Source organism: Cannabis sativa, chromosome 5, assembly GCF_029168945.1.
Source record: "Cannabis sativa cultivar Pink pepper isolate KNU-18-1 chromosome 5, ASM2916894v1, whole genome shotgun sequence".
Lineage (NCBI taxonomy): Eukaryota > Viridiplantae > Streptophyta > Magnoliopsida > Rosales > Cannabaceae > Cannabis > Cannabis sativa.
In genome coordinates, this window is record NC_083605.1 from 73,358,294 (window position 1) to 73,382,549 (window position 24,256).

At 27.5% G+C, this 24,256-nt stretch overlaps 1 protein-coding gene across 1 annotated transcript; it reads right to left on the minus strand.

The window, feature by feature from the left end:
- Positions 1-17,895: 17,895 nt before the first annotated feature.
- On the minus strand, positions 17,896-19,367 carry LOC115717136 (uncharacterized). The gene has a single exon (XM_030646087.2). The coding sequence runs from the start codon at positions 18,755-18,757 to the stop codon at positions 18,089-18,091; it is 669 nt and encodes a 222-aa protein (XP_030501947.1). The 5' UTR covers positions 18,758-19,367; the 3' UTR covers positions 17,896-18,088.
- Between the last annotated feature and the right edge of the window lie 4,889 nt (positions 19,368-24,256).

Below are 24,256 nucleotides of genomic sequence, written 5' to 3' on the forward strand. Positions count from 1 at the left end.
AGCTCGTTGAAATACATCTTCCCGTTGTTAATGACCGTCACCAAAGCTAACGAATCTGAATAAACTGCATGAATTGGAAGACCACACACATTAGCCCAATTAAAACCAACCAACAGGACTAAAGTTTCAGCCTGTAACACTGAAATTGTTATAAATTTTTAAGTAAATAATTATGGAAATATGCACATCCATGCATTGTGTGACATCTTTAGGTATGCTTTTCTAATAAAGTATTAATAGGTTGGCAATCGTCGCCCAATGATGGAGACAAGGGGCCAAAGAGTGTTGTGGCCCCTAATTTATTTTTTTTTAAAAAAAAAATTATTAATTTACAGTGTAAATATTTAAGTTTAAATCTCGGTTACAAATAAATACTTAAATTTTATTTTTGACAGTAATAATACTAAGTCATATTTCTGAAATTTCTGTAAGAACTTGACCGTTAAGTGTGAAGTCATTATTAACGTGTTATTTTCTTATTGGTATGTTTAAATTAATTTTAAATAAAAAAATAAAAATTTAATGACTTTGACCAATCAAGGGACTGCCACGTGACCATTGAATTGATACTTAATGGCTAGGTACCTATGAAAGTTCTGGAAATATCTTAAGTATTATTATCATAAAAAATTAAACTTAAGTATCTATGTCGTAAATTATTCTATTAAAAATTACATGTAAAAAATAATTAAAAATAAAAATAAATAATGATCTTTTCATTTTTTTTTATATCATCACCCATCAAGTTTTGGATGGCTCGCCTATCACATTACATGTGAGTTACATCTATCTTTGTATTCTATAAAAAAATTTATAAAATTTTTATATTTTTATGTTCAAATATTTTTTTTATATTTTTATGATATTTTATAAAAATAACAAAAAATAAATAAAAAAATAACATTCAAGCAACATTAAAACAACAATAAAAAATAACATACAAATAACAAAAATTAATAACAAATTAACAAGAGTACAATATAAAAATATATCAAATTAAATACCGTATTTTCTCTATAAATAAAATTATAAAAATATTTAAAAATCTGTACCGTATTTTTGTAATTTTGTTGTTGTTGTTGTTTTTATATATTTGTGAAATAATCACTTTAAACTAACTAATTACTTGTTGTAGGTCTAACTAATTAACGACCCTTAAGCCCATTTATTGCCTATAAATAGGGTTAGGCCAACATTTGCAAAGAGATCTAAACTATGTCCAAACACTGTTATAAAATCTGGAACTTGAGCATTGTAATTCTTTCTACCTAAATACCACTGTTCTATTAATTAAAAATTCACATATTGGTTCTTCTATAATTCTTCAAACACTATTTTAATTTTTTTTTATTATTATTGAATTTAGTTGATGAAAAATCCAGTTAAAATGGGTATAATTGAAATAATATAAGAAAAACTTATGGATCATGGAAGCCAACCAAATGAAGCAACACATGAAATTAAACTTACTTTTTTATACTATAATTCATCAAAAAAAAAAAAACATGTCTTTATAAATTATAGCAAGCTAGTTGAATATATTGACATAATTAAAAAGTTGTTGTATGACTTTTTGAATTATGAAAAGGCCAGAATAAAATTGAAAAAAATATAGAACTAAAAAAGCCAGGGATAGAGGATTAACCATAAAGCTAATTGATAAAGTCATAATGTTGATCAGTTTGCTCTATAAGTCAACTTTCCAATAAAGATAAAATAGAAAAAGAACCATATATATATATATATTATATATAGGGTTTATCTATAGTAGGCCCATTTGTTTCTACCTCATCACATGAGGAAATTTTTTGGGCCAATAAAAATCAAATGTGTGAATGGTACATGTTACGGTAGTATGTCTCTATACATGTGATTTTTTTTAGTTTTTTTTTTTTTTTTTTTTTAGAGTAAAGTGATTTTTTTAAGTTTAAATAAAAAAAATTACAATTATTTTACTGGGTCCCACACGTGAATTGGGGGCTAGTTTTTTTTTTTTTTTGATGAGTTGTTATTATATGAGTTTGATTGTTGTTGTTGTGGTTTGTTTTTTTTAAAAAAATAATATGTTTTTTAATAAGAAGATGTGATCTAGGAGCAAATTTCACTGGATAAAATATTTTTAAAATAAAAATATTAATACATAATTTGATATAAATATTGTAAATTAATTTAAAAGATAATTATATCAAAAATCGTTATCTAGTTTCATTTGTTACAATTAATTATTTATGTAAATAAATTAGTGACGGGGAGATTTGGGTTCGGGTATGATTGGAATCTAAAATATTGATTAAAAAAATATTGAAAGTGAGATTTTTTTTTTTAAAAAAAAAAAATTTTGATTCTCAATTAAAAAATTGAAAAATAAAAACAGTTTTATAGAACATGTTTTTGAAAAATATCTTTACTTTTTCAATTTTAAAAACAGAAAATTGATTAAAAAGTGTTACTAAACGCCACCTAAATTTAGCATTCTGAAGATAAGATATCCAACATAGTAGTCATAGCGTTAGACTCATAAATGCTACGATCACAAGAGACTCGAGCTAGCCTAGCAACAGTTTGTGAGTCAGTTTGCTGACTGTTTTACAAAACGAATTTTAACACTATATTGATAGCAAAGTTGGTAACTAAAATTATTTTTTAAAAATAAATACCTATATTAAAAAAATCAAACTAATTTTTTAAAAAATAATAATAATTTAAATTAAAAAATAATAATTTTTTATAAATTATTAATATTATTTTATTTTTTAAAAATAAATATATCATTAAATATTATTATAATGCATAAAGTTTTAATTGTATACAAGCAGTCTTATCGTAAGAGTATACGCCTTATATTATAATAACCACACGATTTAAAATCAATAGTTAAAAAAAGTACCCTACCGGTAGGGAACTTTTGTTAGGTCCTACCATAGTCTTGCCCATATATATATATATATATATATATATATATATATATTTATACTTACTGATCAGAATTAAAAGTCTAAAACCTACAAAATAAAGAAGACAATTAATGTATTTATTATAACCCTGACGACATGTTATGTAATACTTACCTCATAATATATACTCTACAAATAAATAGATATGACTAAGAAAATCAAATTAATTAAAAAATCTTAAATTAATCTTAAATCCTATATAATCAAGTTAATGAGTTAAGAGTTTATAACTTACATGTGTTATTGTCTAAATTTTTGAGAGCATCTCTTTCTCTTTCGTATATATTAGTCACAATTTTAATATTACGGTTCATGTATGAATTAATTTAGCATACTCTTTGATTAGACAATAATTTTTTTTAGAAAAAATTATAAGTGTTTACCAAATTAAAGTCTCTCTGATTTTTTTTACATGTTAGAAATAATGTGTACAATTATTAATAATTTTGTGAATTATAAATATAATTCTCAATTTGAGTACACATATTTTATAGGGAAAGAGGAGTATGAGAGTTGTTTTGAGAGGATCAACCAACAACATCACCCGAAAGGACCAACAATATTGTATCTAAAAAAGTAAAAAGAGTAATGCTATATATATTTATATACAATTAATTGTGACCTTAAATTTTGAGTCAAAGCTTTGAACATTATTTCATGTTATTACAACAACTACTAAGCCATTAGTGTAGTAGTTGGTGAGAGCTTTTGCTTTGTAGAATTAAAGATATTCAAACATGGAAATTAACAATATTATGTTAGACTTTTATTTGGGCTTACATTAAATTTTATTGGTTTTATTAAAACTTAGGTTGATTGGATAGTTCTAGGGAGGAAGACTTAGTTGATAGTATTGCACTATCGAATTGGAGTAACTGCTGTGGATCAATCAGAGATAATTGCTATGGATCAATCAGGTACACATACCTAATTATTATATCTTATTATTGTGTTCTATGTTATATACAAATAGATCTTGGGTTAATTGTTAATTTATTTAACATATTATACTATTAATTTAATTATATGGGAAAGAATCACTTTCGTACTTATTAACACTAATGATGTGTTTACTTATAGAATTAGAGATTTAATGGGGATAAAACAATTGAGATTTATTATTTTGTTTACTTCGCTAATTTTATAAGAAATGAGAATGAAATGTGAGTCTCACATTAATTTGGGTTGAGAAATGAGATCGAGGTTGGTGGAATTGTTATTCCCATTTTTTCTAAAATTATTAAATGTAATTTTTACCATTGTGGTATGATTCTTTAAACTCCCAACTAAGATTTGGTTAGTTAGTTAGTCTTTAACTAACTTAATTATCAAAAAAGACAACTGATATATTGGGTCCCTTAGCTCATATAAAGAGAACTATCATTTCACAAGAAGAGAATACAAGTCAAACACAAGAGACACAATACACTAGAGAGAGAGGTTAGAATGAGATGAAGAGAGATATCGAAGAGAGAGGGAGTTGGGATTGGGAAATTGTATTGAGCAATATTGTTGATTATGTTTGGCTCGGGTTATTAGTGATTTAGTGTTGAGGGATTATTCACTATGGATGACTTGCTGTGATTATTTTCTTGTAGCCCCTGAGATTGATACCTCTTATTCTCATTATCAATAAAGATTGGTGGCAATGCTTTCAAACTAGAGTATGACCAAGTTCACATTGAATTTAGGATTGGAACTAGTATAAATCTCTGTGTTATTGTGTCTGACAGTCATTTAGATTCATTTGTGTTATATTTTTCTGGTTTATTGTGTTTGCTGGATTTTGTTCTTATTTGTTTGTTTAAGTGTAATCTTGAAGATGGAATTACAGAGGTTAATTTCTATGTATCAGAACTAAATTTCCGACTTTTATTTTTATTTTTTGAAAAAATTAAAGCTTCATTTAGCGATAATCATTCAAGATTACATTAAGAAACTTATTCTTACTTATTATCAGCAAAATAGGATGCTTTAGCTTTTTAGTTTTATTAAATCAAATAAAATTAAAAAAAAAAAACTAAATAAAACTTTAACGAAGGATATTTTTGTAACTTAAAATAATCTATTTCAATTTTAAAATAATGTTAACACATTAATGAGAATATTTCCAATGCCTACAATTGAAGTAATACAACTTATAATTTTGATTGTGATTCCTCAATCTGATTGAGGGTAAATTCGATTTTTAATTAATCTGATATTTAATCATTCTAATTACGTATAGGTATACACACTACAAAAATTTAAGAAATTAATCACATTAAAAGTAGTCCTTTTTATCTAATATTATAATAAAAATATGGAGTACTATTTACTGATTAAATTGGAAAAAAAAATTAAAATTTTATTAATGAATAATTTGCGGTATAAATACTTAAGTTTAATTTTCAGTTGCAAATAAATACTTAAGTTTAATTTTTTGCGGTAATAATACCTAAGTTATAATTCTAAAACTTTTATAGGTACCTGACTGTAAAGTGTTAAGTAAATTGCCATGTGGTAATCTCTTATTGGTCAAGTGATTAAATTTTTATTTTTTTAAAAAAAAATAGTTTAAATATTCTAATAAAAAATAACACGTGGATAATAACTTTTTTTTTTGACTAAAAATCAAAAGCTTTATCGATTAATAATTTCGTGCAAAACAATAGAACGTACTTTAGCGGAACAATCATCCAATTGAAGCACACAACCTGTAAAGAAACAAGAGTCTTTTGCTAAGCAATGAGCCAATTTATTTGCAAATCGTTTAACAAAACACTACTCAATATGTCAGAAAACAAAAAGTAAATTACGGACATCTTGAACAAGTAAACCAAATTGAGAAATCATAGAAAAATATAATTTAAGTATTATTCCCACAAAAAATTAAACTTAAATATTTATTTATAACTGAAAATTAAACTTAAGTATTTATCCTTTAAATTACTCTTTCATTAATATTAATTAAATAGTAAAAAATTATTAAATTTATAAGGATTAAAAACTCAAAAGTTTGGGTATAGGGACAAAACATTGAAAACAATAATAACAGCACTGAAATTGACACGTACGATCATAATTGTTTGTGCATAATTGGATGAACACTATTTTGATGATTTTTTTAGTTAATTAAAAGAGATATTACATTACGTGACTATGATTTAATACTTGTACAAGCACAGAAGTGAAAGAAATGATATATTTTAAAGTTGTTTTGAAAAAAAAAAAGTAAATAAAGTCAAATAATAATGTTAATCCGGATAGTGATAGATAATGTATATAATATTAGAAAAGACAACAAAACATACAAATTAAATTATTGCTCATCTCCAAATTACTTTGGCCTTTGGAGATATTAAATTATTGAAAATTGTTATAATAAATCAGTATTGATAATTAAGTATCGAATCTAAAAATAATTCAAAAAAAAATCATAAAACGTCATTTATAAAAAATATCAAGCACTATTAATATTCAATAACGTAGGAATGGTTTTAATTTAAGGAAATGAGAAGTTATTTCATGGGTACTATACATTATACACATTAGAGAAAAATGTATAGGGAGCTCTAACACTCATCATTTTATATAGGCTAATTAGAATTTTTGTCCCCTGAACTTTGACATGTACCAAATCATGCCCTTGAACTTTTAAGATCGTTAAAAATGCCCCTGAACCAGGGCCGGTCTTGAAACAAAGTGGGCCATAGGGGAAAAAAAAAATTTGGGCCCTTATGTTAGAAAAAATATGGTATTTTTTAAAATCAGTAAAAGAAATATATAATTTTAAAAGAGGAAAAAAAAATTTAGGCCCCTGGGCTGGGTGGGCCCTAGGCACAGGCCTAGCCCGCCTATGCCCAGGGCCGGGCCTGCCCTGAACTATTGAAATTGTTGAATTTAAGGACTTTTGTCAAATTTCATTCAGTTTTACTATTTCAAAGATTATTTATGTATTAAATTATGCTCCCAAACTTTGATATCTTACAAATCATGTCCTTTAAACTTTGACATGTATTAAATTATGCCCTCTGAATTTTACTAAAATTGGAAAAAAGTCCTTAAATCCAACAATCTCAATAGTTTAGGGGGCATTTTTAATGACCTTAAAAGTTCAAAGGGCATGATTTAGTTTATGTCAAAGTTCATGGGACAAAAATCTTAATTAGCCTTTTATATATATCTATTCTATATAAAGTGTGCCTATATAACAGAATTCTTAGTTTATGAGAAATTCATGGGTGACTTTTTATTTATATTAAAAATAAAATGGTTTATTATTAAAAATAAAATAGTTTATGAGAAATTCATGGGTCAATTTTTATTTTAATCGTATAGAGTTTTATTTTAATAAAATATAGTATTTTAAAATAATTTAAATTCAAATAATTTAATAGTATTTGTTATAGAATACTATCACTTTTTGTTAAACATGGTTTTGACTTTTTGTCGACACTACCATATTCAATTTATCAACGAAAAAATAGACAATCCACATGTATGCGGACCCGACTAAAATGAAAATTACAAAATACAAAAATTACACTATTGTCTCTATCGAAGCAAGTGAAGATTGAAATCCACCAATGACTATCATTAGTTTTCTTATCTATAATTTTTTAGACAAATGCTATCTTCAATTATCAACAATTTAGAGATTGATTTTTAATTTTCTTTTTATCTTACACCCATTTAAGTAATGTTTATTTAAGTATTGGAACATCAATTTTTTAATTTATTTTTAGATTAACTTAAGAACATATTTAAATCATCAAGCTTTCTTATACATTAATATATTGCATTCGGCATTCACTTTTAATTGACAACATTATAAACTATAATATTTAGATACATATAATAATAATCTCACCTAATAACTAATAATATTTTTTCTTTAATTTTAAATTGTATCACTTTCAAATAACATAGAAAAAAACTAGCATAAAATTTAATATACGTGCCTCGCACGTAATTTTTGCTAGTATACATATATATATATTTATATATATTATTAGCATATGAAAGCATTAAGTCATTGAACAAAAAAACCAGTCCCCGGGAAAACAGAAAGCTTCCACCACTGTGGACCCTTTTCAATTTTCATATTATAAATATAATAATAGTTCATATATAATATATAATTAATCAATATGATTTGTTCTCCCAACTATGATTTTATAAAGTTGTATCTAAATTTTGTTTTGGTGAAAATTTTTCGTGAACTATAAAAATATAATTACGAATATTCTCAGTTACATTTTACTTATTTTTTTAATAAAATAATTTGTAATATAGTTTAATTTCTAGTTGTAAATAAATACCTAAGTTTATTTTTTGACCATAATAATACTTAAATTATAATTTTAAAACTTCTATAAGTATTGATTAAGTAAATTATTACGTGCCAATTCCTGATTGGTCCAAGTCATTAAATTTTTATTACTTTAAAAAAAAAATTACTTCAAATATACCAATAAAAAAATGACACGTGAATATAATGACTTAACATTTAACGATTATGTAACTACAGAGTTCTAAAAATATAACTTAAGTATTAATACTGCCAAAAATTAAATTTAAGTATTTATTTGCAACTGAAAATTAAACTTAAGTATTTATACCGCAAATTATTCTTTTTTAAAACATTTTATTATTATAACGTTAATCTGGTATAATTCAAGATACTAGACAAAAATAAATGTGAAGTTTTATCATTTAACAGTTTATTATTGATATTTTTTAATAATATTTTATATTTTATAATTTATGGGAAATATGCAAGGATAGGGACAGAGGGACCACACCACTACTACAAAAGTGGGCTTTAGAAACAATTTTTAAGGTCTTTCAGTGTTAATATAATTTTGGCAAAATTCGCTACTGATGTTGTTCTAGGTGATGTTGTAGGGGTTAAAAGCATTCAATGACATAGGGACCCTATGGCGCCGATTATTATGAAATAACCGATTCCATAAGGTCCCTATGGAGTCTATCATTATGAAATAACCGAGGCCATGGGACCATATGGAATCGGGTATTATGAAATAATTAACCAACTCCATAGGGGCTTCCTATGATTTTTTTCAGCTTTAAAAGTTTGTGTTTAAAGATAAATTTTTTTTTTATTTTTATTAAAAATATATATTTTTTTCATATATATTATTTTATAATTAATATAATTAAATTAAGTATAAATTATATATTATAAGAATAAATAAAAATTAAATTGAAAAGTTAAATAAATACACATTTACGTTACTCTAAGTGTTTGTATATTAGCTATCTTTTTATTTATTTTTTATAATATGTGTTTGTATTTTTATTTTAGTATCATTTTTATAATTTTTTAAGTAGTGTTTTGTATAATAATTAGTATATATTGAATAATAAATAATGTATTATATTTTCATTTTTATGTAATTTAATATTTTTATACATTTAAATTTTATAATATGGGTTCGTATTTTTCTAGTATATTAGTATTATTTTTATAATTCTCTAAGTTATGTTTTGTATAATAATTAGTATTTTGAATAATAAATAATGTGCAATATTTAAATTTTTAAGTAATTTAATATTTGTATACATTTAACTCTTTTTTGAAAAAAAGTTTTACTCTAACCAAATGTATTACACTAATACTATTTTAAAATTACTTTAAGTATTTAAGAGTTATCTAAATATATAAAAAAAAATATTCTTATAAAAATAGGTTGAAGAAAATATACCTCATACCAAATGATGATGTGTGTACGAGACATCATAAAGAAACATTGTACTGAAATTTTAATAGAATAAAAAAATAAGTTATATGCAATAAAATGATGAGAAAAACATAAGCTTTTCGTAGAAAAACTGAAGATGGCATATACTTGACTACCGATAAAGTCACTTTCGATAAAATCCTATCAACCAAATTTAAGAGAAACTTAAATCAAATAATTTTATCCTAATTTTACCGAAATTTCGACAACATAACAGCTATAATAGAACATTCCTATAAGACATCTAAAGCTATTAATAAAAACAAAAAACAATCTAAAATAAGATAAAATAAGCAATGATGACTTAGATGATTTCTAATCATTATTCTCATTTGCCATTAATATTTTAATTCGAGTTTTATGAATCAAGTATATTTTAGGATAATAGAATTTATGATTCCAGTTCTAAAAATATAGTATACTAAATTACTAATTAGTAACTAATTAATTATGTTATACTAAGTTACTAATGTTTTGGTCGTAACTCTTTTAATATTATTTAGAATAGGATGATTCAAGATGTTTTGGAAAGCTGAAAGAGAGATCTAGAACTTTTATTCACAATATTTTCCCTCAAAGTAAACACATCATAATCAAAAATTCGTTCGAAGCTTCAGACTTAATTTTCAATCACAAATAAAGCGCGTTGAGCATCCAAAACTTTAAATCACTATTTATATCTTAGAACACCAAATTTCTGAATAATTCATAATATTAATCTCATTTAATATGTTTCTTCTCATTTTTAATTCACATTATGATTTTTACTTTTCAAACTTGAAATAAATATAAAACAACCATAATTATGCACAAAATGCATATAATCAATTAAAATACACCTCTAAAATACTTTATAAAATACACCTAAAACTAGCCTATCCAAATTCACCAAACTTAGCCTTTACTCACCATCGAGTAAATATCGACATTAAAGATAAACGAACACAAAACAATCCTTACTTCAATTTACACTACCGATACTCACAAGATTCAATTGTTATAAGACTAGATTTCCAATTTGATTGCTCTCAATACTAACTTTAGCACTCAAACTTAAAAAGGAAAATATAACTCGCAAATGTCTAAACGGTTAGAAATTAATATACATGCTCAAAATCAATCCAACATATCCACAAATTGATTAGGTTTTTTTTTTTTTTTTTTTTTTTTTTTTTTAAACTAAAGAAAAGTATCAATATTAATATAAAAATACTTTCAGCTGGCCAAGTAAACAAATATACAGCCCAAATAAAAAAATTTACACAAATACCGCTTATACACACCTTGAACTCGGGATCCATGTTTCCTGGGCAACCATGCATTGCGCAACCACGCAGTAACCCAACGCAACTGAAACGTAAATTTCAATCAGAATGAGAACCAATATTAATTCCATCAATTTCACCTGAGAAGACGATCAAAATCAATCAAAATAGAGACTATTTCGAATTCATGAAAAAAAAAAGTTTAAAAAAACTACTACGAAATAAAAAGATTGAGATCCTTAGAGGGCATGAATTAGAACCTTGAATATCACCTCTCTCACTAGTCACTATAACTATATGAGAGTCATGAAACAAGTGGTAGGGTATATATCCCCTAATTGTTTGAATATTATTTCTCTTTCTATGCAAACCTACTTTTTTTTTTCTTTCTTTCCATTTCATTGGCCAAGTGCATCACTTCACAAGCTAACTCTCTCTTTCACCTTTATTAATATCAGTACTCCTAAATTCCAAATCATATAGAGAGCTGGGGCCAAGAAATTCTGTTCCCACCAAAAAAAGTCATTTCCAATTTTTGCTTGTGTATATATAATTCATCAATCTGATCAACAATCATGGAGGCCATCATTATGATCATTTATCTAACAGTTTATCAGTCAATTCAACTCAAGCATTTACCTTTATTTAATTGCTTGTATTAGCTATTGGAATTAATATATACCTATACACAGAAATTAATATCCTATATATACTATTTACTACTAGCTATCCATATATTAAGCAATATAAATAACTAGATACTATATTATTGTAAATGCCAAATAGAAAGAAACATGTATTATTTGTCAAATCAACAACACAACTTTATGTGACTTAATTAATATAATATATTTAATAATTATCTGAATATGATAAGATTTAAATTGAGTATGATTATTTTCGTGTCTAATTAACTAATTTTAATAATACTATATATGCAAAACAAATTGATACAAATAAATCAATTATTTTTGTCATAATTTTTTGTTTAAAGTTTAGTTTTAAAAAATAATAATGAAATAAATAAAGCTAGTAGTACAATCTTTTCTTCATGCTTTTTTTTATTATTTCCTTTATTAATTAACATGTAGTAGGTGCTATTAGTTAGAAGGTAATGTTGATATGTAATCAAATTGATTTGTGCTTTGGTTGGTGGATTTATACGTTTGATGGGGTTTTAGCTGAAAAACAAGGCAACAATCCTCAATTATTCCCCATTAGGATTGCAAAAGGTGATATATGTAATTATGTGTATATATATATAAATATTAGGTTTAATAATACATGCTCAAAATATTTTCTTTTTGATGCATGACAATGTTTGTTATTAATATAATTATAATGTGACTGTTCAACCATAAAAAAGTGATCAAGAGGACACAAATCCAAACTATAACAAAGTGAACAAAACTGTAAAAACGAAAAATTTAGCTTGAATTAATTATGGTGAAAAATGATATTTTTTATTGAATATAATCATCACTTTTACAATCTCAAATTACAACTCGATCTTAAAATAATCAAACACACATGTGTTCCATTTACAACCATCCTCTCCATTTTCTTGGACATAATTAGACTAAGAAGATCTAGAGTTTCGTCTAAGATAGAGATAAATTCATCTAGGTGATGTGTTGTATCTGAGTTTTGAGTAATTATGTGGTCTATTTATAAGCTTTGATGTTAGTTTCTTCGAGAAAAGAATAATTAGCCAACTAACTTTGTTGCCCAAAAGCTACTAAGGCTAGCTTAGTGGTGAGGAAGGGATGAGAAATAGAGAGAAGCCATGAGTTCGAACCCATGCTATTAAGCTATTAATTGATTGTAAAATATCATTACACTGCACTCAAAAAAAAAAAAAAAATTTATTGTTGCCCAAAAAATAGAAGTAGTTGATGTGGCATCTGATTTAGTGAGCTAATTCTCTATCTGTTAAATGTGACAATTTTTTAATAATCACATAAATTTTTTATGACTAAATGTGATTTTTAGTCACAATAAAAAGTTGCTTGTGATTAAAACATAATTTTTAGATACAAGTTGTCACTAATTTAGTTTTAGTCATAATAAATTATAATTTTTGTGACTAATATTTTTAGGGGGAATTACCGCATATACTATTTTTTTTTTAACTTTTTTTTTTAATTTACGATTTGAGTTTCTAAAGTGGTTGTAGCGCAGTTGCAATAGGGGTTTTCATACGATTTTTTGTTGCAATTTAGGTTGCAGCGCTAGTTGCAATAGGTGTTTCTATGTAGAATTTTGTAAAAATACAAAAAAAGAGAAAAAATGTTTTGAAGTGTAAAAATGAAAAAAAAAACCCCTATTTTAATTAGTCACGAATCTTTTAGTCACAAAATGAAAATAATAATTTATAATTAGTTATATCCTTTTTACTTTTAGTTACAAATTTTATACGGACTAAAAGTAAGATTTTTGTAATGATGAAGTAATAATAAATATTTAAATTTAATTTAAAAGTGTCAAAAAATTATATAATTATTTTTTTATATAAATTTTTACCATTATAACTTTAACAAAAAAATTAAAAAAATCGCTAGTCACATTTAATATAAAAAAGATATAAAAGTAAATTTAAAATTAGATTAAATTTCATATATTTAAAATATATAATTAAATTGTATTATAATTTAATTTATTATTATTTAAATTAATAATAAGATATTAATTATAGATTACTTTCTTCTTTTTTCGAAAGGTGATCATATTATATTTATATTTTTAACGGTTTGGCTTATAAATATAAATTTATTTTGACTAGCATTTAGTTACATATCACTACTGGCCGCCATTTAATTACTTTGTAAAGTCATGAATTAATTAATAATAAATAATTAAATATATAATATCCAAAAATATTCTTATTACCATGCTTAATATGTTTTGTTTGCTTCATAACATATATTCAAAGTTTAAACAGCTACCTTATTATATTAATTAATTAAAAACATATCTAAATACATAAGTAGTTTTTTCATTATTATTATTTTTTGTTATAAAATATAATAATAATAATAAAATGTTGTTGGAGCGTGGTGTCTTTAATCAAGATTAAATAACTTTTTTTACAATTTATTATCTGTCAAAGTGAATGATAAGTAAAGAAAAAAAAAAGATATATATGTTGTTAATTAAGTAATCAAATGCTGTAATATATATATATATATATATATATATATATATATATTTACTAGCCGGTAACTACGTGCAGGGCACGTTGTCTGTTCTTTTTGTGTTTTTCTTTTAGAATTTTTTTTTCATATTAAAAAATTACATAGGTTAAGTTTTGATTATAGTTTTTAAATTATTACTTATATGTAATTTATACTCAAAGAAGAAAATTTAGCAATCTTTTGTTTCGATTCTTCAATAGAGTATGAATTAAAGTTCTTGTACATTTCAATTTTCATTTTCTCTTTATCAACTTAAGTTTGTAGCATCCAACACTGTGATAACAATTTAGAAACCACTTTCAATATATTTAGTATTTTTTTTTGAGAAATAAATTATACAAGTTGGTAGTGTATTTATTTGACCATTTATTGTTCCACTAAATGGATATATCAATTGTGGATTTATTTTTTCTATTTAAAATAATTTATATAATAATAAAATATTATAAGTTTTATTGAATTAATTATTTACATAAAATATTATAATACATATGAGTAAGTTTTAAGTTCTATTTCTTTAGATAAGATGGTTAATTATTTTAAAATTTTACATAAGGTTGTTATTCTAATTTTTAAAATATTAGTTATATGTAATTTATAATTTAAGATGAAGATTTAGCAACTTCATCTTCTTTTGCTTCTTCAGTATAGTATACACTGAAATTCTTGTATCTTTGAGTCTTCATCTTCTCTTGATTAGCATAATTTGTAGTATCTAACACTTAGTTCACTACTACAAATATCAGAATTCGCGGCGGTCCTAAAAATAATTTTTTTCTGGGACCATTTAAAACCGTCGGGAAAAATTTAGTATTCCCAACGGTTTAAAATCGTAGTAAACAAAATGAGCGACGTTTTTTAATAAAATATAATTTTTTAATAAATCCTTATAGGCGACGGTTTAATCATTGACTTTTATGCACGTCCCACACTTCTAAAGTCCACTCTTTGCTCTCAATCCTACTTAATATCTCATAGTATTATATATTTTATTAATTTTAAAAGTTTGATAATTTTTTAATTAATAATAATAAAAAAGTAATTAGTAATCAAATGATGTAATAGTATGAAATATGGGCGCAACATATAAATTACATTATTAGTAGGTTTTAACAAACCTATTAATAATTTTCATTAAAAAAACTTATTAATAATATATATTTTTGTTATTATATTTGAGTAATTTTCTTCTTATTATTATTATTATTAAAAAAATAACTTCAGTAGGTTTTTACAAACCTACTAATATTTTTCATTCAAAAAAACTTACTAATAATATATATTTTTGTTATTATATTTGAGTAATTTTATTATTATTATTATTATTATTATTATTATTATTTAAAAAAATAACTTCAAAAAACTTAAAAGAAAACAACTTAATAGATACGCATTCTCTAACAATAAATAATTTCAATCAATATTTACCAAAATATTTTTTACTCTTACCCATTCGTATTTTTTATATATCATATTTTAATGTATTTTGGTATATGTGGCTCAAGATATACTTTCGGTTGGAGTCTTAGTTTTGGACAGACTCAAAGTTTTTGATGACTTTCCAATCAAGTAAAAGCATAATTATATAACTTGGAAGAATTGTCACTATTATTCTTGGATATGGCCGGATTACTTATTATATATATAACTCTCTTCTTCTAACTCTTGCTTGAACACCCAGTGCAACATTAAGTTAATGATTCAAGGAATCCTATGAGGAATGTAAGGATATCCCCTAAAAATATATAGCAGATGGATTATATATACATATATTTGTGAAATTGATGACAATAAATGAAAGATAGTTTGTGTGAATAGGTGCTTATTGTGAATAGTTGTATCTATATGTGGGAGGATGCAACTCTTAGTAATTTGTATTTCTGTTAAAATTAACTTTTTATTGGAGAATATTCTGTTAAAAAACATAACAATCTGTTAAATGCACAACAAAAATGGTTAGATAGACATTTATATAATAGGTAAGATATATATATCCATGTGCTAATGTTCCATAAAATCATATAAGAAAATTCGTAGTTAAATATATCGAATCTACATTGCAGATTCTTTAAACCATATGTTTGGTGTATTTTCACGTGCTTAAAAGTGAGATTAGACAATACAACTAGTTTTATCTTATTTCCAAATAATTAATTGACATCTAATATTCTTATAATCATCACCTAATTAAACAAGTCATATAATTATTATTTTATTTGTAATATATATGTATATATCTCTCATGGATATAAGCATATAGTTCTTGTTTTGATTTAAATTTATAGATCAAATAATCCAGTCTTCATAATTAAGATTGAAAAAAATATTAAATGTGATAATATAATAATTATTTATAATTGTCCAATTGCCCATTTTTTTTAAAAAAAAACGTTTGGTGATCATATGCATGTCATTAAAATAAATTTAATATTTGAGAAGAAAAAAGGAAAACCTTAAAACACAATATATATGCCGATAATTACTTATTATTTTTTGCTTTAAATGCTAATCACTGATTAAAAAACTCCTGGAACATTCTTAAAGTCAATATTCCAATTAACTCATTATATATAAATATAATTTCTGAAAACGTATATATAAAAATATTTTTAAAAAAAAATTAGAATAATTAGGGCTTATAATTATGGACCTCAGAACTTATTTTGCCGTTTAAGGACATAGAATAAAACAGTTGTTATCAGACAATTCCAAATTAATAAATTTGTAAATCTATGGTGGACCAAACTAAAACGATTGTAATATAATATCATCAATTGGCCTTATGGAAATAAATAAATAAATAAATAAATAAAAAATAATAATTATGTGTATATTTCATTACAATGTATTTGTTCATTACTTTTTCGATCACTACTTGTTTGTGATTATGATGACGACTTCTCAATTCTCATTTTCTTTTTCATTTCTTCTGAAAAATACATTAAATAGACAAAACGATATTATAGTTTGCCAAAAAATTCTTGAAAAATACTTGTCATTTGACCATATATGCATTTATAAAACAAAAGCACTTTTGTTATTACAACTACAAATATGTAAAATTTGTAAGATTGAATTGATCTAACGGTTAAAAATTAATATATTTTAATAAAAAGACAAAATTCATTGTATATGTATTTATATTTGTACATTATTTCAATGAACACGCAATTTGTAGACTTGTTGACTAATGTAGAATATTTGGTGGTATAATGATTTAATGACATAAGTAAACTTAACTAAAAATGTGGGTAGCTAACATACCACACATATATATAAATATTAATAAGTAAAGTACAATTATAATAATATATGCTCGAAAAAGAGTAAGTACAATTACAACACTAATATTCCTTTGGTTCTCAACTCATCACTTTGGAGTTGGTAGTTCGTACACATTACATACATAGATATATATACATATACATAATATACTACAAATACAAGCATTCATATTTATATATTATATATATATAGAGAACCTGTTTTTCAAAAGGACCCACGTGCCCAATTGGACTAAATTGGCTTTAATTTGACCGAAATGAAGAATAATGAACACCAAAAGATTCTGATCCTAATCATCCACGTAATAATTTCCGAGAAAAAAAAAAGAACATTTTCTCATCATCCAAACAGATCACCACCAGATCGATTTTTGCTAGTTTGTGAAAAATTCACTGTTCCATTCCGAATTATTACACAAAATAGATATGAATTATATAACAACACTTTGAAATTGTAATAAATCTCTGTTTTTCACATAAATATTACTCAAACTTGAATTGTACAAGAATATTTTTCTTTAATTAATAGAAAAAATAATAATAATAATAATTATCAGGTTTCCTTTTTTTTTTTTTTTGTTAATTATTAGAGATTATATAATTTCTTCTCTACAAAAATATTGATAATTAATTAATACTATTATATTAACCTCTGTACAAAGGCGAATTAGCTTGAACAATTTTAGATAATTTCGATTGCCGGAAAACCTTAATCGGACTCGGAAAATACCAACTCCGATTCTTTGAAGATTTTACCTCACCCGTACCTGAATCGACCGACCTCACCGGAACCGCCACTGACCTCGACCTCATCATCATCGTCTTCCTCAACGCGGCGTTATCTTCATCCAATTCGATTTTCTTAACCGAATCAACATCGTGTCCTTCTCTCCGACTCTTCTTAGACGACCTAAAAACGGACCAAAACGACGACGCTTTACCGCGCGAACCGGCACCGGAAGGCGGTAATTCAGACCGATCGCCGCCGAGATCGGAAATAGAATCTCCACCGACGAATCTTGATCTGGAACGAAGAAAAGGAATGGCTACAGACCTCGATCGACGGAAAGCTGGCTCGCTCTCGATGAGACTCGACAATCGGCCAACGGAACCAAGACCTGAACCACCGTCGACGGAAGAAGATGAAGAAGATGACGTCGTTGCGCAACAACCACAAGGCTTAACGTTTGCGCAATCAGGACAAAGACTCCCAAGTCGTTCCCGGAGACAAACAGGACAGACTCCGCTTCTTCGACGCTTAGAAGGATGTTTCGAACATTTCCATACCTCATCTTCATCGGTGTAAAACGCCATTTTCTCGGGAAAACGATTTTCTCTGAGATTTTCTCTTCACTTTTCCGTTCAATTTTCTCTCTGTGGTTTCTCTTTGGCTCAGGTTTAATATAAGACAGTGTGTGGGGTTTGATTGGGGGAGACACATTAACCCTGGTTATTTTTAACCTCGGGTTAAAATTTAACTCGGGTTAGTTTTGGACTTCGTCGATTGGTAAACCTTGGTGGATGGAAGAAACGCCGTCGTTTTAAGCTGTGTAAGTGGAGCGAGAGCAGTTTTAGTGTGAATGAATGTTAGTTTAATTGGGCTTGTTTTTTTGATTTATTTACGATAATGCCATGGAGATTGGTGGGTTGGTGTTTGTTTGTCACACGTGTCAAAGCTAGTGTTTGGAGTATTACACGTGTGGTCACAGTTCACATCTGGAATAGGACTGGTCATAGGCCAATAGGTGAAAATGGACCCAACAAGAAATAGATGAGATTAATTAATTAATTAATTTATTTATTTTTCTCTTAAAAATAAAAACACATTTTTACAAATTTATTATTAGTTTATTTTTCTAAAGCAAACCTCTTTGGAATTATTGACTACTTACTTTAATTTTTTTTTAATGATTTGAATAATTAGGGACCATTTTGATCTTATGATTTTCGTATTATATATTATTATTAATTAATATTAATATGTTTTAGTAATACAATATTGTTGACCACACGGATTGTGGAATTTTGAACAAAGGTCAAAATTATGGTATTATGTTAAATTTTCAGTAGTTGAGCTTTTCGTCTAGTGCAAGGAAAGTGCTATAATCATCATAATATAAATATGGGTATTGGTCTTGGAATTCTATTCAAATATCTTGTCTTGTGTTCTTGTTCCTTCTATGAGATTTTTTTTTGGTGAAAAAAAATTAATTAGTAAAAATAATTTATGGTGGGATATTTGTTCTTATGTCACACTCCTTATTTGATTTTTTTTTAGGTGGATTTAATGTTGTTAAACAAAGTATTTTTTTTTAAGGAATTGATCCAATAATATTTATAAACCAAATATAATCTCCTAAACTAGTAAAAGAGATGGCTAGTGTGTGGACAACACCATTCGAACGCGGATCGCTGCAAGAACCACCACTAACAGTAGCTAATAAAGAATAAACATCTAATAAAATAGATTGAACACTAAAATTCATTTGAAGCTTATTAATCCAACAAATTACTACTGTAGAATCACTATTAATAGTGGAGATACGAAAACCATGTTGATGCGTAAGAGACAGACCCAACCGAATGGCAAGCAACTCTACCACATTAACATAGAGATCACCTAACACACCAGATGATTACACCATCCAAACCACACCCGTAGCATCTCGTATCACTCTCCCCCCCAAACTGACAAAACCCCTCCTTGGTACCACCGAAGCATCAGTCGTTAGAGCAAAGGACTCAGGCGGCGGTGGAGTCCATCGATTAGGTCGGTTTACAGTTGAATTTATAAGACCTAATCCCAAATGAAGGCCCCGCCTACCGTATTCCTTAAACTCCACTAGGAAATTATTGGACAATTATGAGAACAACATCTAATCTAGATATCTCTTGTAACCAAATTAATAACACTGAGTTTTGATCATACCAAAGCCACCAAAACGTTATCATCAGTGATGTAAAAGCCTCACGAAATAACTTCTCAAAAGGAAAAAGGAGAATATCATGCATTGATCTATGTTCACCTCGACGAATCACCGACCAGACCTCCAACTGCTGCCACACTGGAGTCAACCCAAAATAGGAAAAAAGAACATGCTTAGAAGTTTCAGGTTCATCTCCGTATCCTAACAATAAAGAGGTACTTGAACTTTCCGAGAAATAAGTTGTGGTGCTACTGGTAATGCCGATGGAACATATGCCAAACAAAAACTTTTACTTTTAGTGGTATAGCAAGACCTCAAACTCCATTCCACCAATGAATTAGTTTAGATGAATCAACACCTCCCTTCTCTACTTGGAGCGACCACACTAATACCTAGCCACTTTTAACATTATAAACCTCATCTCCATCATAGTTATTTTATATCATTAGAAGTTGTTTATTTCATTTTGTTTTTTTTTAAATGGTGTCATAGAAATATGAATGTAATAATATAATTAACTGAAATTTATGACCTCTCTGGTCGAAAAACAAAACAGTACAGTAGTATAGTACTCGCAATAATGAGACATGTACCCCTTATTATCATTGAGTGGCCCTTATTAATTGTTTAACCAAATATATATCACTTCATTTCCTATGTTCTTTCTTGGTATTCAAGGACTATTTATTAATTAATATACACTTCATTTAAAATAGCTCTTCTTCTACACTTTTATCATGGATGTTTATTTTTATTTTTACAGATTCTGTTTTTTTTTTTTATAAGTTTTTCACTTATTTTCTTTTCCAAGAAAAGACTATTTTAATGTTATTTTTTTTTTTGAAATAATAATGTAAAAATTACAGAAAAATAATATTCATAAATTTTATATATAAAAATTAAAATCCGTAAAATAAAAAAACTTTACATCCATAAAAAAAAATTAATAGAAATGACTACATATTATGGTGAGAAATAGTAGAGACGGTACTTTTTTTAGCTGAGAAGTAGAGACCATATAATTTACTTAGTCCCAAGTATATTCTTGGATAGAAGTTCTACTGTACTTGATAATTGTTTTAGGTATCAAATTGAAATATTATGCAACTTTATTTTAAGGAGCTAAAATTCCCAATTTAAAATTCTGAACCAATTAAAAAAAATGTAAGATGTCAGAACATAACAATAACAATGTTCAAGTCAGAATTTTACTAATTATTATTCACTAATTAATTTTAGTATTCTATTTATATAAAAAAAATATTTTAATATAAAATGAAAAAAAATTTAACAATTTTATTTTATTCTATCTATATTTCTATTCATCCTAATTAAAGTAACCTAAATCATAGTATAGAGCTCACTGTACTAGAATTCATGTACCAAATGAATAGTCCTACTTTTTTTTTTTGTTAAGAAACTGAAATTCATTAAGCCAAAACGCTAAGTTTGGTGAGCACATGGGGACTCACCTCCCAGAAACGCAATAAGCCATTACAAGAATGGGACAAACCCCATCGAGCAAGAGCATGCGCGGCCTTATTTAAAACACGAGAAGAACAATCATTTCTGACCAACATATCATAAAGATTAGCAAAAGAGCAATGAGAGCGCCAGGAAGGAGAAAAACTGTCATTCAAACCAGAGACCAACAATGCATTGTCAGTATAAAAATCCACCCCTTCAAACTAGAGATCCTGAGCCAAAGTAACACCAAAAAGCAAGGCCTCCACTTCCCCTTGAAAAACATCAAGAGTCGAAACTTTCTTAGCTCCACAGGACATGATCGCACCAGAGGAGTCATAGAAAACCACAGCTCCAGCTCCAAACTCTTTAGCCAACGCAAAATCCACGAAACCCCTCACCCTTCCCAGCCTAGGGAGACGCCACCTTAGCTCTGTCACACCACGACAAATTTCAGGCCTCGCACACTCCTCGCGCAAGGCTCTGTCATGCTCAAGAAAACACTGGTCAATGGTCTTTTTCAGAGAAGCAAACTCCACAGGCACCCCATTATGGAAAGCATCATTTCGACTAAGCCACAATTTATGGTACAAAACTGCACCATAAAGGAAAAAACTAGGCAAGTCCTTCGGTAGAAGGAGATGTTGGAAAGGGGGTGATAGAGCCAAGAAACCAGGCCCCTGCCGTTGTGAAAAGAAAGGGCATCAGGGCGAATACTCCATCGGGACGTGAACCAAAGCCGTCTCAGCATCGAACAACCAGAAACAAAGTGTCCAACATCGTCTCCGCCATCTCTACCACAAAGAAAACACAAGCCCGGGGGCTTCCCAAAGAGACTCTACAACTTTGAATTAAACGGCAGAGCATCTTGACAGAGTTTCCAGAGGAACACTTTGAATCGCTCGTGAATTTTTGATTGCCAAATCCATCTACAGGCTTCATCTTTTTCAGCGAAACGCTCCTTGTTATAGTCCCAGTAAGCCGCCTTTAAGGAGAACCGCCCATTGTAAGATGACTGCCAACATGCCATATCCAGGAAAGGCAAAGAATTTCTATCCAAAGAGAGAATCCGATGCCGTCTCTGGGTTAAACATCCTCTCCACCAACCGTTCATTCCATCCCGAAGTTTCAAGATTTGTCAATTCTTCCACTAAAGCTCGAGTCTTTACCAGGGGATTGATGAGGCCCTTATGCAAAATAGGTCCATCCCCACAAATCCATTGTTGGCTCCAATAATCAATAGATGAGTTTTGACCCATAATCCACACACTATTAGCAGCAATGAACTCCCGAGTGGCCCAAATACCTCTCGCCACCGGTGAAGCCTTAGCGGGGAGATGGGAAGTTAAGAAACCAGATTGAGTACAGTATTTCGCATTCATAACCGAAGTCCATAAAGACATAGAACCAGAAGCCAAAGACCAGCAAAGCTTCGCTATAAGACAGAAGTTAAAGTCCTTAGATCGTCTGAAACCCAGCCCCCCACAAGACTTGGGTTTGCAAAGACAATCCCAAGCCTTTAAAGAAAGGTATCAACCCTCCTTACACTGCCCCGTCCACCAAAATTTCCTCGAAATCGAATCGATACGATCCGTAATCTTTCGGGGAAGTAAAAATGTAGACATAGTGTAGATAGGAATTGAAGCCAAGACACTTTTGATAAGGGTCATTCGCGCAGCCTGGGATAAAAGTTTAGCCCTCCAACCTTCGAAACGAGAACAAATCTTGTCAATAATGAACTCAAAATCAGAGCTTCTACGACCATTAAAAAGGATCGGATTACCCAGGAATTTTTCTTCGCCAGATATCTCCTCGAAACCAAAGTTCTACAGAAAGTCATCTTTGCATCTTTCAGAGCAATTCTTTGAGAAGAACAGCTTTGATTTGGAAACATTAATCCTCTGCCCAGACCAGCGGCAATAAGTGTCAATAGCCTGGATGACTGAGTCACGATTGCGATTGTCCGCCTTCAGGAAAATAAGGAGATCATCTGCATACATCAAATGTGTAATAGAGGGGCCCTCACGAGAAAAGGAGAACCCACACAGATTGCCTTTTCTTTCTTCCAACCAGAGAAGTCTAGTTAACACCTCCGCACCCAAAATAAATAGGTAAGGCGATAGAGGATCGCCTTGTCTTAGACCTCTTTTGGGGGAGAAGGATTTGGTTAATCCACCATTAAGCAGAACCTGGAAATTTACTTTTGTTCATACATGAAAAAAGTAATTGAATAGAGCTAGTTATTATTCATTTACGTACTAGTTAACATTTATGACAACTTTTACAACATATTTGGCTGAAACTTTGAAATTTATTTAATTTTTTTTTTCAAAAAAAGAAAACCCAATACTTATATGAGTTTTTTTGGGCCTTGCTATAATTACCATCTTGATAATTTTATAGGGGTTTTTACAAATTTATT

Coding starts and splice junctions, on each gene's coding strand:
- LOC115717136 (XM_030646087.2), bottom strand. CDS start 18,757: ATGGCGTTTTACACCGATGAAGATGAGGTATGGAAATGTTCGAAACAT.